Source organism: Corythoichthys intestinalis, chromosome 1 (genome assembly GCF_030265065.1).
Source record: "Corythoichthys intestinalis isolate RoL2023-P3 chromosome 1, ASM3026506v1, whole genome shotgun sequence".
Lineage (NCBI taxonomy): Eukaryota > Metazoa > Chordata > Actinopteri > Syngnathiformes > Syngnathidae > Corythoichthys > Corythoichthys intestinalis.
The window spans coordinates 10,806,946-10,822,682 of NC_080395.1; the positions used below are offsets into that span (position 1 = coordinate 10,806,946).

A 15,737-nucleotide genomic window follows, 5' to 3' on the forward strand; every position below is an offset into this window, starting at 1 on the left:
CGGGCTTTTGTTGCAACCCATCAAGACGACACATTTTCACCAATCTGCTGTTTTACAAGTGCAATCAGTCGATTGCAGTCAGGTGCTTCTAATTTCTGCTGAAACCTCATTGGTTATACTATCTGTGATGGGTCAGTTGGAACAAAGACCAGGACCCACTGTGGCCCTCGAGGACCGGTTTGCCCACCCCTGCTGTACAGAATGTTTTTTTGTAACATTTTTAGTTTGTGGTGTGCTGCATTTTTTCCGATGTAAAAACGTGCCGTGAATCAGAAAAGGTTGAAAAACACTGCTCCATAGGATGCACCCACAGCAGGGAATATCAACATTTAATCACGAAGGCTCATTATTGTAGCCAATTTAGCCATTTTGATCGTAGGCTAATATAGCTAATATGGATACATACAGCATGCGTTGCCTTCATTATAATGCTTATGGCGGAAAACACAGACAAGACTGAAAAAGCAGTTTCTGCTCTTGTACTCCTCTTTAAAAGAAACTGCTGTATTTTAAGCCAAAAGAACTGTTGTGTTCGATAGAACAATATGTCAATATGCTGCCATAGCAGATTCATGGCGCGTTAAGCCCCAGAACTATTTTTAATTTGTCCGTTTTACCCTAAAACACCCCGTTTACAGACATCGCGCAACCGCTTTTGTTTCAACCTAGCCATAAAAAAAGGTAAGCAATTCTATTTATTATTCAAAATGTCATTTTTAGCTTAGAATCATTAATTGATGTCTAATATTTAGTTTAAAAAAAGGAAACGACTTTAAAAAATTATTCACTCGCATATTTTAAACTTTTAAACAAATTACGTCACAATGAAACATTTGGCGTCTGTAAAGTCACGGATTTCTACCTCAAAACTATCGCTTAATTTTATTTTTATTGTTTTTTTTCCCGCATTTTCCCCGATATGTTAGACGATAAATAATTGATCCAAACAAAGAAAAATTGAAAAATAGGGTTTAAAAGGGTAACTATATGAAAAAGAAAATCTCAACTACTCCTTGTTGTCTGCGATTTCTGCATTGCGACCCTTGTTATATCACCATGTTTCACCCATAAAATTAAAAAAAAAATGTCGCCATTCACAGCTGTGTCTTGACACTCGGTGATACATGCTACATGGAGTTTTTGGATCGAAACAAGGTAAACATGCGATCTCGTTAAAATCGTGGGGTCTTTAATTCTGCTCTCGCATGCTCTCGCCTCCAGTTAGGGATTTGCTGTTTAAATTTTTATTATTTTTTTTTAACTGCCCTCCTGTTCAAAATTTTTCTTCCCTCAGAAAATTGAGATTTTAAGCTTTCCAATGATGTATCACACATGCATATCGGACAATTTTGAAATTTGGCCAAATTGGGGGTCTCAGAGCGGAACTTCAAGTCACCTGAGTGTTTTCCGCCTTGTATATAATAATAATGATACATTTTATTTGAAGGTGTCTTTCTGGCACTTAAAGTCGTCGTACAATTATTGAAATTAAAAAAACAAAACATTTAGACAAATTAAAGATTGAGGAAACTAAATTAAATTATGTCTGGGTGAATTTGAAATACTAAAAGAGATGTCGAAAAAAAAAATAAAGCTCGAAACAAAACACAAAGAAATTAGGGATTATAATCGATAGGCGAGTCTGAACAGGTGAGTTATGAGTTTGGCTTGAAAAAGGGGAAGTGAGTCGATGTTCATGAGGGCGGGTGGTACCGTATTCCAAAGCCGGGGAGCCGAGCAACTGAATTCTGTGGGGGGAACAGACAGGGGTATGGAGGAGGAAGATCTAAGGGCACCGGAGAGAGTTGTAACATGAATGAGGTCAGACAGGTATGACGGGGCAAGGTTGTGGATGGCCTTGAATGTGAGAAGGACTTTGAACTGGATTCGAAAGTGGACCGGCAGCCAATGGAGTGATGTGGTGGATGGAGGGGGTACGGGTCATTTAAATCATTTCATATTTTGTCGCTCCAGACATACAATATGTTTTTTTGGTCCAGTTTTAACATTTTGGTTTACCAGCCCCTGATTTGACGCGCAAGGTTTTTCACCATTGTGGCTTCTTGCGTGCGATTCTAAATTCCACTTCTGAGTGAATCTTTTACCACAAAGTGAGCAGTCAAAAAGTTTCTCTGCAGTGTGTGTTCTTGCGTGTCTGTTTAAAGTTCCCTTCTGAGAGTATCTGTTATGACAAACTGAGCAGGAAAAAGGCTTTTCCCTAGAGTGCGTACGCATGTGTAATTTTAACTGTGGCTTACGACCGAATCTTTTGTTGCAAAGGGAGCAGGCGAAAGGTTTCTCTCCAGTGTGTGTCCTTATGTGGCTGATTAAAGTTAACTTCAGAGCGAATCTTTTACCACAATGTGTGCAGACAAAGGGCTTTTCTCCAGTGTGTGTTCGCGTGTGTCTTGTCAGCTGATACTTTGAATGAAATCTTTTCTCACAAAATGAGCAGGCGAAAGTCATCCCTTCAGTGTGTGTTCTTGTGTGTTTGTTTAAATTTCTCTTCTCAGTGAATCTTTTACCACAGCATGTGCAGACAAAAGGCTTTTCTCCAGTGTGCATACGCATGTGTGTTGTCACCTGATACCTGTGACGAAATCTTTTCTCGCAAAATGAGCAGCCGAAAGGCTTCTCTCCAGTATGTGTGCCTTGGTGTTTGTTTAAATTTCCTTTCTCTGTGAATCTTTTATCGCAATATGTGCAGACAAAAGGCTTTTCTCCAGTGTGTGTACGCTTATGCTTTTCTAAATCAGTCTTCCGAGAAAATCTTTTGTCGCAACGTTTGCAGGCAAACCGTTTCCCACCTACGCATTCTTTTGAGTCTCTTTTCAACGATGACTTCTTTAAGGATTTCGAATAATTTTGGTCAAAGTCATCATCCTGTTCATCAGTGTTAAAGTCAGAAGAGTCTGATGTCACGTCGTCGCTGTCTGAAAGCGGAGCTAACAGGCCGTCCGTTTGCGATCGTTCCTCTCCTTTTGTTGTCAGGTGCTGAAAGGAGCTGCCGCTCAAAGTTTTCGCTGCTCTGCTCTCTTTCTCATCTTCCTCACTCTTCACACTGACAGTCATTGGAAACGTGGTGATTTCATCTTCCGGTTCTTCTTCTTTAATACTGCTGGTCTCTGGCTCCACCTCCTGTTTGATGTACGGCATCTCCAACTCCTGTTTGACGTGGAGTGGATCATGCTTCTCAGGGTGAAGATCTTCTACAATGACGTCTGCGGGACACTGGATGAAGGAAAAAAAAAAACCCCGATTTGCATAAGTCGATCTTTTGCCGTGATTTTTATGTTATTCATAATACTAATGATGCATTTTATTTCAAAGCGCCTTTCCGAACACCCGAAATCACTCACTGTACAACAAATAAAAGCTCAGATCAAAGGCAAAATCATGTAACAGAAAATTTAAAAAACCGCGCTCGAGCAGAACAGATGTCAAGCTGGGTATGATCTAAAGATACACGATATTATCGGTTATCGATAATTATCGGCCGATAATGGCAATTATGACGTCACACAGATAATACAGATTAAAAAAAATCAACCGATAATGCAATCCGATAATTATATATTTGATTTAGCCTCCAAATGTGCGCAACCAAGCAGTTTTCTCCACTGCCGCCTGCTAATCCCCGCCCCTCTCTGAAGCCCCTGTGGGAGGAGGGGTACAGCGTCATTGAAGAGGCGGTGTTACACATCAGTGTTGAGGCGCTCTCATTAGCGTGCGTTGCTTTTCCCATGTGTGAAATGAAATAAACGACGCTCTCGCCATCTACAAATCAGTTAGAGATGTCCCGATCGATTGGCCTCCCGATCGATCGGGTCCGATCACGTCATTTTCCAAGTATCGGAATCTGCAAAATACTATCGGCCCTGCCATTTTTTATTATATATATATATTTTAATTAAATCCTTTTCTAATTGTATTTAATGTTACAGACATAATATGTTACACTCATCCAGAGTCTTTAGTTTAGATTTCTCGTAGAATTATCATAAATACCACGAAATCGGCGGCATTTACTTGATTGATAAATTGAGTAAAGCCACCTTTGGCAACTGTATGAAACCACCTCTCAATTGATTAAACCCTTGCAAACTCTCTCTATGTTTAGAATTATCATGGGAAGCAATGAGGAGAAACAAGGTAGCAATAACTCATTGTCTTTACACCATAACTAATTTCCCAAAGCATAAGCCACGTTTACATGCTGACTTTTTTTCATACCGATTCAAATCATTCCGAATGGAAATTTCACATCAGCTGTTTACATGTCACTTCATCTATTCCGATCCAGCGTTTACATGTGTCTGCCTTTATTCCGAAAGGACGTTTGACAACTGCCGTCTGACATGCGCAGATTAATCAAAACAAAGCGTCACGTTGCAAACCATGGAGATCGATCGTCAGATCAGCTGCTGTTCTAACTTTTCGAGTGGAAACAAAACTTCAGAATGACACGCCGTTCATTTAAAAAGTTGTGTGGGTGCGCTGTGCGTGTGCTTGGAAGCCATGTTGCGTGTGACGTTACTTACGTCACCAAGTGACGTCACCACGTCAGTACGGAGCATGTGCAGAAAGAACACAGCCAGACACCATTCCGCTTCCCTGTTTACATGATATAATTTTACTTCTAATCGGTTTGGGAAAAGGAATATTCCACCCCTGTGAATCGGAATGAAATTCCATTCGGTTTGGGCCTGTTCATTCCGAATGAGGTGTTTATATGGAACACATTTATTCGGTTTGAAATAATATTCTGATTGAAATTGGAATATTTGGCTCCATGTAAACGTGGCAATTGATGGTATATCCATTGTTAGCATGACTCACAGTCATGGTTTTACTTCCCATCATGGTTCCACTTTCCCATCATGCCTTGGGGCATACTGCAGTATCTGAACTGAAAGCTCAACAAATACACTAGATGGCAGTATTTAGTCACAATACACAAAGTCCCAAGTCTTTCTATCCGTGGATCCCTCTCACAGAAAGAATGTTAATAATGTCAATGCCATCTTGAGGATTTATTGTCATAATGTTGAATGTATATATTCGGCCGACTTTTATTAATTTTTATTAATTTTTTTCTTAATGCATTGCCAAAATGTATATGATCGGGAAAAATTATCGGGAATGATCGGAATTGAATCGGGAGCCAAAAAAAGCAATCGGATCGGGAAATATCGGGATAGGCAGATACTCAAACTAAAACGATCGGGATCGGATCGGGAGCAAAAAAACATGATCGGAACAACCCTTAAAACAGTTCCACGAGGCGTAAAGAAAGCGACCTCATTGAACACCACTAACCCAGCAGCCATTTAAAACTGCATCACAATGATTTTTGGAACGAATATGAGGCTGCTGCTAGCGCGAATGCTAAAGCTATTGTAAACGCAAATAAACTATAACGTAAGCTACGGGGCTTGTGACGATACAGAGAAGCTGCGGTCCTCCCGGAGTCGGGTTATTTGGGAATGCAGCCCAAAGCGGGTGGTAAACTCCCATCTATGGCTAAACACCTCACGAGACCGATAGTCGACAAGTAGCTGTCTTCCGACGGAGCCCGGTGGTCCGGCAGGCCGCTGCCGCCGCCTCACCCTCGGCAGGCAGAGCAGAGCCATGCACCGAATACGGCGCAGCGAGCCGGCCGGGGTGGGCGGATATCTGGTACGAACTTAGCTGCCGCCGCCACTCCGGTTCAAGACAGAGGCCTGGCGCGGGTGCTAATTTGGCAGCCGGGCGGACTGAAGGGCACAGGCGGGAGGAAATTCCCGAAATGACCCGATAGCCAAACCCCTGGATGAAAAAATAATGCAGTTTATACGACCACGATTCTTCGTGAAAGACATGCCGATCACATCAGTTTTACCACGGACATTTACTCAAGTGATGTCAAGAAAGCATGTTTATCATGACGGCACAGTGGTTAATTGATAATTTTAACATGCACCAAACCACACAAAGAAGTCATCCAGTCAGTAATGCATTCAGTACGCTTTAAATTTATGACGTCTTAATCAGATGATTCTTCTTAAATCTAGTCAAATAATTTTCCCCATCTTGTTTGAGTGTTGAAGACTAGTTAACAGATGAATGCGCCAGATTATTCCACTTACTTGAACTAAATATTGCCATTTGTTCTTATTAAGCCCAAACATTAAAAAAATGTCATTTTCCCCCTAAATCAAGAAAAAATTGCTTTCAAATAATGTTTTGAACCATACATATTCTTGAATAAAGAACATTTCTGACAAGTTTTTTTGTTTTTTTTAAGGATTATGTATAATAATGTATTGCTTAAAATAAGGCTGTTAAGCTTATTTTCAGCTGGCTATTTTTCTTCAAGAAATCTGAGTGAAATATACTTCAAGTGCTGGCAGTTAATTTCACTTATTTCCAATAGATTTACACTGAAAACAAGGGAATTTAACTAGTTTTAAGGAGTTGTGTTTTTGCTGTGTAGTAATGTTATACGTTAGGAATGGCTTAGTTTTAAAGCCATTTTTGTGCAACTTTGGTATTTACTCTGTAAGTAATTGTTGCCAAAAGTTTACCATTACAAAAATGTGGCCTAGATCGGATTTGAAATGGTCCACATCTATGCAACTTGTCCAGTTCAGACCGTCAAGTTAATGCCTCACTCAAGTCGGGGGAAAAAGAAAAAAAAAATCGGGTTCTTGCATTAAAGTGATCCTTTACCTTAAATACATGTAGGCTCAAATAAACCACAATTGTTCTCTTGTACTAAAATATGTTGTTAGAAACACATAAAATGTTGAATCAATGGCAATATTTCATCATATTTAGTACATATTTTGATAGATAGTCGGCGCCATGTTTTGCGGGCTCGCAGTGATGACGTCATTGGGATCTTTCCAAATGTGTAGTGTTTTCAACGATTGCTTATTGCTGCCTAAACTCGCTAAGTAAAATGCCGCGATGTGCTGCTTTTGGATGCAATTTTCAGTCAAATGGAAACAAGGGGAGTGAAGTGAGTGGTCAAGGTGGAATTATTATTTTTAGTGAATAAATGTGCATAAGTGGAAGCGTCTCCCCCTTTTTGGTCCCTGTAAGCACGTATCCTACCCACCACGCGTTACAACTGGCGCCCGAACATTTTTCCTGGATCCTCAGTAAAGTAAGGGATCCATCTATTTTCTGGATCCGACGGTCCCACCGCGTCTGCAATATTGGTTTCGGATCTGTCTATTTTTTTTTATTCGTCGGTCCCACAGCAGATTTTCGGATCAGTCTATTTTGTGGAATCGACGGCCTGATCACAGCTGCAACATTGCCATGGGATTGGTCTAATTCCTAGATCTTCGAGTGAGTAAAAACGCAGATTTGGATTACTATTGCTATCTTTTTTGTTGACTATTCTTCGTGGGAGTTTTTCCAAATCATACCAAATAATCAAAGCACTATGGCACGCAACAGTGACAACAGTGACTCTGACATGGACCTTACAACAATGTTGGAGTTCGTCAAGGAACGCGTGTTTGTGTACTGCTGAGCTCCCAAGTGAAGAGTGGTCAGGTGGAAATATTATTTTTTGTGAATAAAATTTGGATAGGTGGAAGCTTCTCCCCTTTTGGTACTTTTATACACGTATCCTAGCTACCACACGTTACAATGTACAAGACATGGATTACACAAGGTGTGCTCTTTGGCCTGTACTGTATGTAAAGCACACGACAGCTCTGGATGCTAACAATCTACATAATTATATTGGGATAAGTTTGAAAACGCAATATGCTTACCTTGAATATCTGCTAATAAAACCGGAGTTCCCAACAGCATAAACTCTCGCTCCCAACCGGAGTTCCTAACAGCATACGCTCTCTAGCTCTGTTGTCATTGAGACTTTAGCCTAACTTTTGTCTTATCAGGTATTTGCTGCACGCATTTTTCCCTGAAGCTCGTCTTGTGAACGACCGACAGTGCTGTCCTGCTCTTCACTTTTCAGATCTGGTTCAACTAGGAAGGGCAGAACCGACGACATGTTGGGAAAGCTAACGAGTGACACGTTTTTTTGTTTTTTTTTAAACGAGTGACATGCTGGAATTTCGGCAACGGGCCCGGTGACGTCAAGCACTGCGAGGTAACAAGAATGGCGACCTATCAATTAAAATAATTTTACAAACTTGATTAAAACGAAAACATTAAGAGGGGTTTTAATATCAAATTATTATAACTCATTCTAACATTTATCTTTTAAGAATTACTTGTTTTAAAGATCAAGGATCACTTTAAAGTTCTTGTGATGAAGCGGGATGCTGAGTTTTGGAGGAGCTGCAGTTCTGGAGAGATTTATTTGGGAGGCCGAAGAGCAGTGAATTGCATTTTTTTGCACTTTTGCCCTTTTACTAGAGATTTTTTTCCTTCGATACTTGTACTTTGAATTCATTTTTTGCCCTCAGAATTTTTTTTTTTAAAGTGCCTCAGCATTACATATCTTCAATAGAATTAAGTGGATGTCGTCTATCCCTTTCAACCGTGGGATCGTGTCATAATTAAGTGTGATTTACACAATAAAAGTTGACCTTTTTAAGCCTGTGTCATTGCTTTGTCTGTGAAGATGTGTTCAAAGCAGTATTTGTAATAGTGGGTAACTCTGAATTGTTAGTTTTTTTTGTAAATATTACAGTACAGTAAGCACAGTGCTTGGGAACAAGTATATTATTTATTAGGGTTGGGAATCTCTGGCATGAATCCGATTCGATATGTATCTAGATACACAGGTTACAATTCGATAAAAAAAAACGATACATTTTTAAAGCAGAGCGATTCGATACGATTCGATACAGTTTAAGGACGATACGGTTCGATACAGAGTGAAAATGATACGATAGTAAACATTTGTTGTGTGTGTTCGTACAGTATTTTAAACATAAAAAAAGATTAAAGATTAAATTAAACAACAAAATTTCATACCAATGTTATGTTTTATTTTTTTATGAAAAACTAAATAAATAAAGCTTACTATATGACCGTCATTTTGTCGGATTGGATTGATAATAAAACTCCAGTGACAGACAACAATAAAGTGCAGTCATTTATTTACTGTATTTCCTGGTGTTTTGAACACAATAGCTAAGTAATTTAAGTGCAAACTTTCAACGTAAACATCTTACAAGCAAAAAATATTACATGCAGCAGCTCTAGAAAAAAAAAAAGAATTAAACCTGCCAGTGTTATCATAAAAAATAATAAATTATGCTTTACGACTGGTATAATTGGGGGAATAAAAACATGGCATTTTAGACAGACAGGTCAATAATCATTACTTTAACCTTATACACAGCAAAGTCATTCACTTATGCCTGTGCTTCCACATTTTTTTTTATTCCTCATCACTGTCTATATCTTTTTTGAAGGGCAGATTTTTCTTGAGGAAGATCAACTGATCCACATGTTCATGTTTAAGTAGACTGCGTTTCGTGGAAACAATATGCCGCCCTTTCCACCATTGTAGTGGGTTATTTTTCAGGGTTAAACACTCACGATCTCTGTACCGCTTCACACTAGCTCTGTTCCATGCAGACAGATCTGGCTGCCTTCGTCACTTCAAAGTCCGACTTTTGTTTTCCGGGGTGCGTTGAAAATCAATCGCTGCACGTCGCTGGCGTGGTGCGCAAACTGTCCATTGTTTTAGCATGTTGCTTCGTTGCCACTACTAGTTTCGTTTGGGGCCGTGAAGAAAACGCTACGGAGCGTGCGTTACAGTGGTTTTGCTAGCTCTCGTGCTGTTATGACATGCCTGTGACGATCGGGTAATGACGGCGACTACCAGCGGTTCTGCGGAAATGAATGTGAAGTTGAACAATACAGCGTTCACGTGATTTTGTGACGTCGGTGGGTAGGGTCTATAATTTCTGGGTGGGTGGGGGGGGGTGTTGTATTTGTATCTATTCTAAATATCTAAACTTATGTTACTATCTAGTTTATAACAATGTGAATGGATTTGATGAAATTCTAGTATAATGATATTCAAACTCCTGACTAGAAAATGAGCAAATGTTTGTCGCACTCGCGACAGTCCCTCCTCTCAAAAAAAGGGAGGGATGGCAGCAAATGAACGAAACTGCCACCCTCCAAGTTTAAATGGATTGGACGTCAACTACTGATAAACTAATTCAAATTCACAGCAGAAGGATGGAAAAAAGCTTTTTATGTTTATTACTTGTTTTATAGAATATCTCAGAATGATTTCCTGGCCCATTTATCGACAATTGTATCCCCATATCGTGAAATCATCGTTACTGTGAGCCTTGTATCGCAAGTCAGATATGGGTATTTTGCCCTACAGTCACCATCACTGATCAGCCACACCAAAGCATGATGTTGCATAAAAGTAAAACAACTAATGTCACGATCTTATCCTCATTTTCTGTCGTTTTTCAGTTATTCGTCACAGCCTCGATGTCCTCTCATCTTCCACATCTCTCTTTAACTTGATGTCTGGAACTGCATTCGCATTCAGTCAGTATTTTGTCGAATCTTTAAGACAAGTCGAGAAGCGTCTCATACAATTAAATGTATTTACTCTTATGTTAGCCAAGTGACCTCCCCCCTTTAAGATGAAATTTACAAATTGGAAGTGGCATTAAACTAAAGCGATCGAAACGCGTGAATGTGTCATGGCCAGCGAGCTAAGCTAAACAAAACGAAGTCATGTTAGCGGGCAAAGCTTCAACATAAAGCCAAACAATTTCGACTAAGCTATCAGATGGGACTTTATGGTTCAATAAAACGCTTACTTGGGTACTTACCCCGATGAGAATGCTTTGAAGGAGCTCGTTTGATTAGAAGGGAACACGAAAGAACAGCAAGACCCGGATGGGTACGCAGAGGTTGCGTCACGTGACCCGGAAGTAAAAACGTCCAGGCGCTGAAACTTTCAACGTAAACCGTTGAAGCGTTTGGAACCAAAACTACTTCACATGACTGGACTCTCAAAAGATTGAATTAATATGATAAATATATCCGAATTTCAATCGTAACTATCACTAACTCGATTTTGAACGCTCAGAACTTTGTAAATCTAGTTGTTGAAAGCTTTTTTTTTTTTTTTTTTAATCCAATTTACTGTAGCCCAGTGCTTTCACTGCACTTCTTCCATCAAGGAACATAACAATGAATTCGCTTAATTTTAAAGCATTGAAGATTCTTGGGCTAACTTGGTTTAGCTTTTCTTGCTAGCCATGAGCCCAAATCATTCCAAAAGTATGAAAGAAGAAGACTATCGTTTTTTTTTTTTTTTTTTTTTTTTTAAATTAACACAATTATATATACAAACAAAAACAGGCTCCTTATAGTCCAATATTGTAACAAGAAACTCAAAGACAGTATCACAATTTACAAAATCTCATTTGTTTGCCATATGTTTGCATTCATACCCACACACACGCACACCCCCCTTCTCACAATCACGGGGCTTTACAAAGAAAAATCAACTCTCTCAAAGAATGACACCAAATTGAGGACTGAATGCTTATTGATCATCTTCAGAGACCTATACCAAAGAAGAAACTTATTCATCCAATGCTTAAAACAAGGTTTTGTTTTTAAGTATCTACATTTGTGAAGTTTTACAATGACATTGATCACATAAACCAAATATTTTTATTTTGTGGTGTGCTACAAGATTTTTTCCAATGTAAAAATGTTTTTTTTCACCGTAAATATGTGGCAGGAATCAGATTATCTTGTCACACACTGCAATTCAAAGGTTTTTCACCAGTGTGGCTTCGTGCGTGAGATACTAACTGTCCTTTCTTATTGAATCCTTTCCCACAAAATGAGCAGTCAAACGGTTTCTCTCCATTGTGCGTTCTTGCGTGCCTGTTTAAAGTTCCCTTCAGACGGAATCTGTGATGACAAACTGAGCAGGAAAAAGGCTTTTCTCCAGTGTGCGTACGCGTGTGTCTTGTCATGTCATACCTCGAACCAAATCTTTTCTCACAAAATGAGCAGGCGAAAGGCTTCTCTCCAGTGTGCGTTCTTTCGTGTCTGTTTAAAGTTCCCTTCAGACGGAATCCTCGATGACAAACTGAGCAGGAAAAAGGCTTTTCTCCTGTGTGTGTACGCGTATGTCTTGTCAATTGATAATTCGATGGAAATCTTTTCTCACAAAATGAGCAGGCGAAAATCTTCTGTGCAGCGTGTGTTCTTGCGTGTCTGTTTAAAGATCCCTTCTGATAGAATTTGTTATGACAAACTGAGCAGGAAAAAGGCTTTTCTCCACTATGTGTACGCATGTGTCTTGTCACCTGATACTTTGTGCGAAATCTTTTCTCACAAATTGAGCACGCGAAAGGCATCTCTCCATTATGTGTTCTTGCGTGGCTTTTTAAATATCTCTGCGTGGTAAATGTTTTACCACAAGATGTGCAGACAAAAGGCTTTTCTCCAGTGTGTATACGCTTATGCTTTTTTAAATCAGCCTTCCAAGAATATCTTTTGTTGCAAAGGGTGCATGCAAATGGTTTCTCACCCGCACATTCTGTTGCGTCTCTTTTCAATGATGGCCTGTTTAAGGATTTTGAAGCATTTTGGTCAAAGTCATCCTCCTCCTCATCAGTGTTGAAGTCAGAAGAGTGTGATGTTACGTCGTCGCTGTCCGAAAGCGGAGCTAACAGGTCGTCCGGTTGCGATCGCACCTCTCCTTTTGTTGTCAGGTGCTGAAATGAGGTGTCACTCGAATGTTTCGCTGCTCCATTCTCTTCGCTTGGACCTTTGTCTTCTTCACTCTTCACACTGTCGGTCACTGGAAACTTTGGGATTTCATATTCCTTTTCTTCTTCTTTAATGTAGGAGATCTGTGGCTCCGTCTCCTTTTTGATGTGCAGCATCTCCTCCTCCTTACCGTGGAGGGGATCATGCTTCTCAGGGTGAAGATCTTCTACAGTAACGTCTGCGGGACACTGGATGGAAAAAAATACTTGATTTGCAAAAGTCAAGGTATTGCTGTGATTTTCACGTTAATAATAACAATAATTCATTTTTATCTCAAAGCGCCTTTCTGAACACCCAAGGTCTACAAGAAGAACCTATAAAACACACATATCAAAAGCAAAATCATGTAATAGAAAATTAAAAAGACATTGCTAGGAGAAGAATAGAGGTCAAGCTGGGTATGATCATTTAAAAAGGTGGGTTTCGAGTATTGATTTGAAGAGTGTGAGTGAAGCTAAGTCACACATATCAGGAGCAGACATGTGCCGATTACCGGTTTCAAAACCGCAAAAATTTTCCGTCATACCAGCTATTTTTATGTCCCAAAAAATGTATGAAAAAATAACTCGCTTGCAGCTTTAAGGCTCGACACTCCCCCACCGGTTGTTGCTCAGTTTCAGTGAGTTAGCTGTGCTACACGATGGCTGGAGGAGGTGAAACTCCTGAACTTTTTCCCCCATCGAAGAAAACGAAATAACTGGTATAGGAATACTTCGGCCACAAAAAAGTTAAAGACGACCGCGGCTTCGAGGAGGGCCAACTGACATGTAAAACATGTTTGCGGAGGATAGCTGCCCATGAGGCAATAACTCCCATATGATTTTGCATTTATAAGAAATTAAAGGTTAGTAAATACTATCATGAACGTTTTCCACCAGCTATGAGAGTTAACTCCGGCGTGTTTTTTGGTGGTAAAACGTGGGGTTTTGTTTTTTTATCTCCGGCAACTGTCTGTATTCAGAAAGAGCGTGTGTGTATAATGTAAACATGATACGAGTCATACACACAAGCTTATCACGGAAAATAATTCGATTACTTTGTTCTGATGGTAATAATTTTGAGCTGTGGCTGTAGGTTTACACTCACCTAAAGGACTGTATTTATTTTAATTTTATTTAGAATATTTCAGGTTTTTTTTGTTATTTTCACTTAACATTATACTTATGTTCCAATTTGCTAATACATTCTGAAAAATGAAAATGCTGTTCAATGGAAAACTTTTTTTTCCCAACCCTGATATCTCAAAGTAACACATTTTAGAGCTGAAATTGCAATACCGTGAGATTTCGTCTTAAGGTTATCATACCGTCAGAATCTCATACCGGCACATGCCTAATTAGGAGGTAGAGCATTCCAGAGCTGGGGGATGGATCAGCTAAATGCTGTAGAAACATAGGTGACAAGATGGGCATGTGGGACAGAAAGATGGATGGTGGAAGGAGGATCGGAGTTGTCAAGGAGAAGTGATCATTAGAAGGAGGTCGGATAGATAGGATGGGTCCTGACCATGTTTCCCTTTAAAAGTGATGAGGGCAATCTGATGGAATTGACGGAGGATGGGGGTGATGTGGCGTGTCGTTGGGGTTCTTGTGATGAGGCGGGCTGCCGTTTTGGAGGAGCTGCAGATTCTAAAGGGCTTTCCTAGGGAGGCCGAAGAGCAATGAATTGCATTTTTGTGCATTACTGTAATTTTACTCGAGTCATTTTTGTCTTAAATACTTGTACTTTTTCTTAAGTATTTTTTTTGCCACTATATCTGTACTTTTACTTCAGTTTAAAAAAAAAAAGCGAGTACTTCATCCACCACCAAGATAGGCTAAATCGATTTAATCAAACAAATTTCAACTCAAAATTGCAAACAAATGTGCAAGCTTAGAAGCTAATAGTTTTCATATAGTAACAGGTTAACTGAATACAAATTTAAACTAACCGATTGGAAAGATTATTTGACCCAAAGAATGAATTCGCTGAGGGTATGATCAGACCATCTCATTACCACTGACATGCGTAGAAACCGAATTGCACAAAAAAATAAACAAACTAAAATGTCCTAAAATGATTTCCTGGCCCATATATCGATAATTATTGTATTGCCATACTGTGAGATCGTCATTACCGTGGGATTTGTATTGCAAGTCAGATATTGGAATTTTGCCCTACAGTCACAATCACATCAAGGCGGGTCTTATATTGCATAAAAAGTAAAACAACTGTCATGATCTTACCCTCATTTTCTTTTGTTTTTCAGTTGTTTGTCGTGGGTTGGATTTCCTCTCCTCATTTTCCACGTCTCTCTCTTTAACTAGATGTTTGGAATTGCGTTAGCCTTCATTGGTATTTTGTCACATCTTTAAGACAAGTCGAGAAGCGTCTTACTCAATTAAAAGTAATCACTCTTATGTTAGCCGAGCGACCCCCATCCATTAAAAGAAAATTACAAATTTGAAGTGACATTAACGTACTTTTCGGTCATTCATTTTTGCTTCTAGTTTTGGAAAACAAAAAAATGGAAAACGAGCCCAAATAAGTTCTTTGTTTAGATATGTGTTAAGAAAAAACGAGAAATGAACAGTCTCCCGTTCTGTGATTAAAAAGTGTTAATTCAATAAAAGAAATTGAGCCCTGATCTATTTTTCCAATATTGGTTTATTGAACAGAAATAAGAAAAAAACAAAAAACGAAATACTACCACAAAGTTTGCTTTTAAAGAAATACTTGGTAATTTTAAGTTTTGGTCGATTTTTGCAATGCCAATGGACAAAAGCGGAAGTGTTTTGCCTTAAAGAGTATGTCATGCCCTGGGAAAATGTTAATATTCCATCATTTATCCATAAACGCATGCCTTTTGTATTCATATTATGCCACTTCGTGTAATTACACACAAGAAAATGAGAGAAATTTGGCTCGATTGTCAAGCTAAAACGACCGGCGCCCGAGATCTGGCAGAGTGTGTGTGTGAAAGAAACACCCCTCGTTGTCAATAAAAG

At 39.3% G+C, this 15,737-nt stretch overlaps 2 protein-coding genes across 7 annotated transcripts; both read right to left on the bottom strand.

Moving 5' to 3' along the window:
• Positions 1-1,527: 1,527 nt before the first annotated feature.
• Positions 1,528-12,601, bottom strand: LOC130927596 (gastrula zinc finger protein XlCGF52.1-like). Of its 6 annotated transcripts, none has more exons than XM_057853546.1 (3): positions 10,785-10,865; positions 10,394-10,512; positions 1,528-3,231 (listed from the first exon to the last, which is right to left on the bottom strand). In XM_057853546.1, exons 2-3 carry the CDS (start codon positions 10,397-10,399, stop codon positions 1,951-1,953), a joined length of 1,287 nt encoding a protein of 428 aa, XP_057709529.1. In that variant the 5' UTR covers positions 10,400-10,512; positions 10,785-10,865; the 3' UTR covers positions 1,528-1,950. The 6 variants fall into 6 exon arrangements, with proteins under 6 accessions (XP_057709529.1, XP_057709537.1, XP_057709540.1 ...); XM_057853554.1 differs by having other exon boundaries at positions 10,773-10,829; XM_057853557.1 differs by having other exon boundaries at positions 10,394-10,479; positions 10,785-10,816.
• On the bottom strand, positions 11,317-14,999 carry LOC130927587 (zinc finger protein 501-like). The gene is made up of 3 exons (XM_057853532.1): positions 14,976-14,999; positions 14,257-14,391; positions 11,317-12,938 (listed from the first exon to the last, which is right to left on the bottom strand). The coding sequence occupies exons 1-3, from the start codon at positions 14,979-14,981 to the stop codon at positions 11,724-11,726; spliced, it is 1,356 nt and encodes a 451-aa protein (XP_057709515.1). The 5' UTR covers positions 14,982-14,999; the 3' UTR covers positions 11,317-11,723.
• Between the last annotated feature and the right edge of the window lie 738 nt (positions 15,000-15,737).

Excerpts from the sequence above, each read along its gene's own strand:
- LOC130927587 (XM_057853532.1), bottom strand. Across the intron at positions 12,939-14,256 it reads CACTTTTAAAGGGAAACATG|TGTCCCGCAGACGTTACTGT; the intron begins GTCAGGACCCAT and ends TTTTCCATCCAG.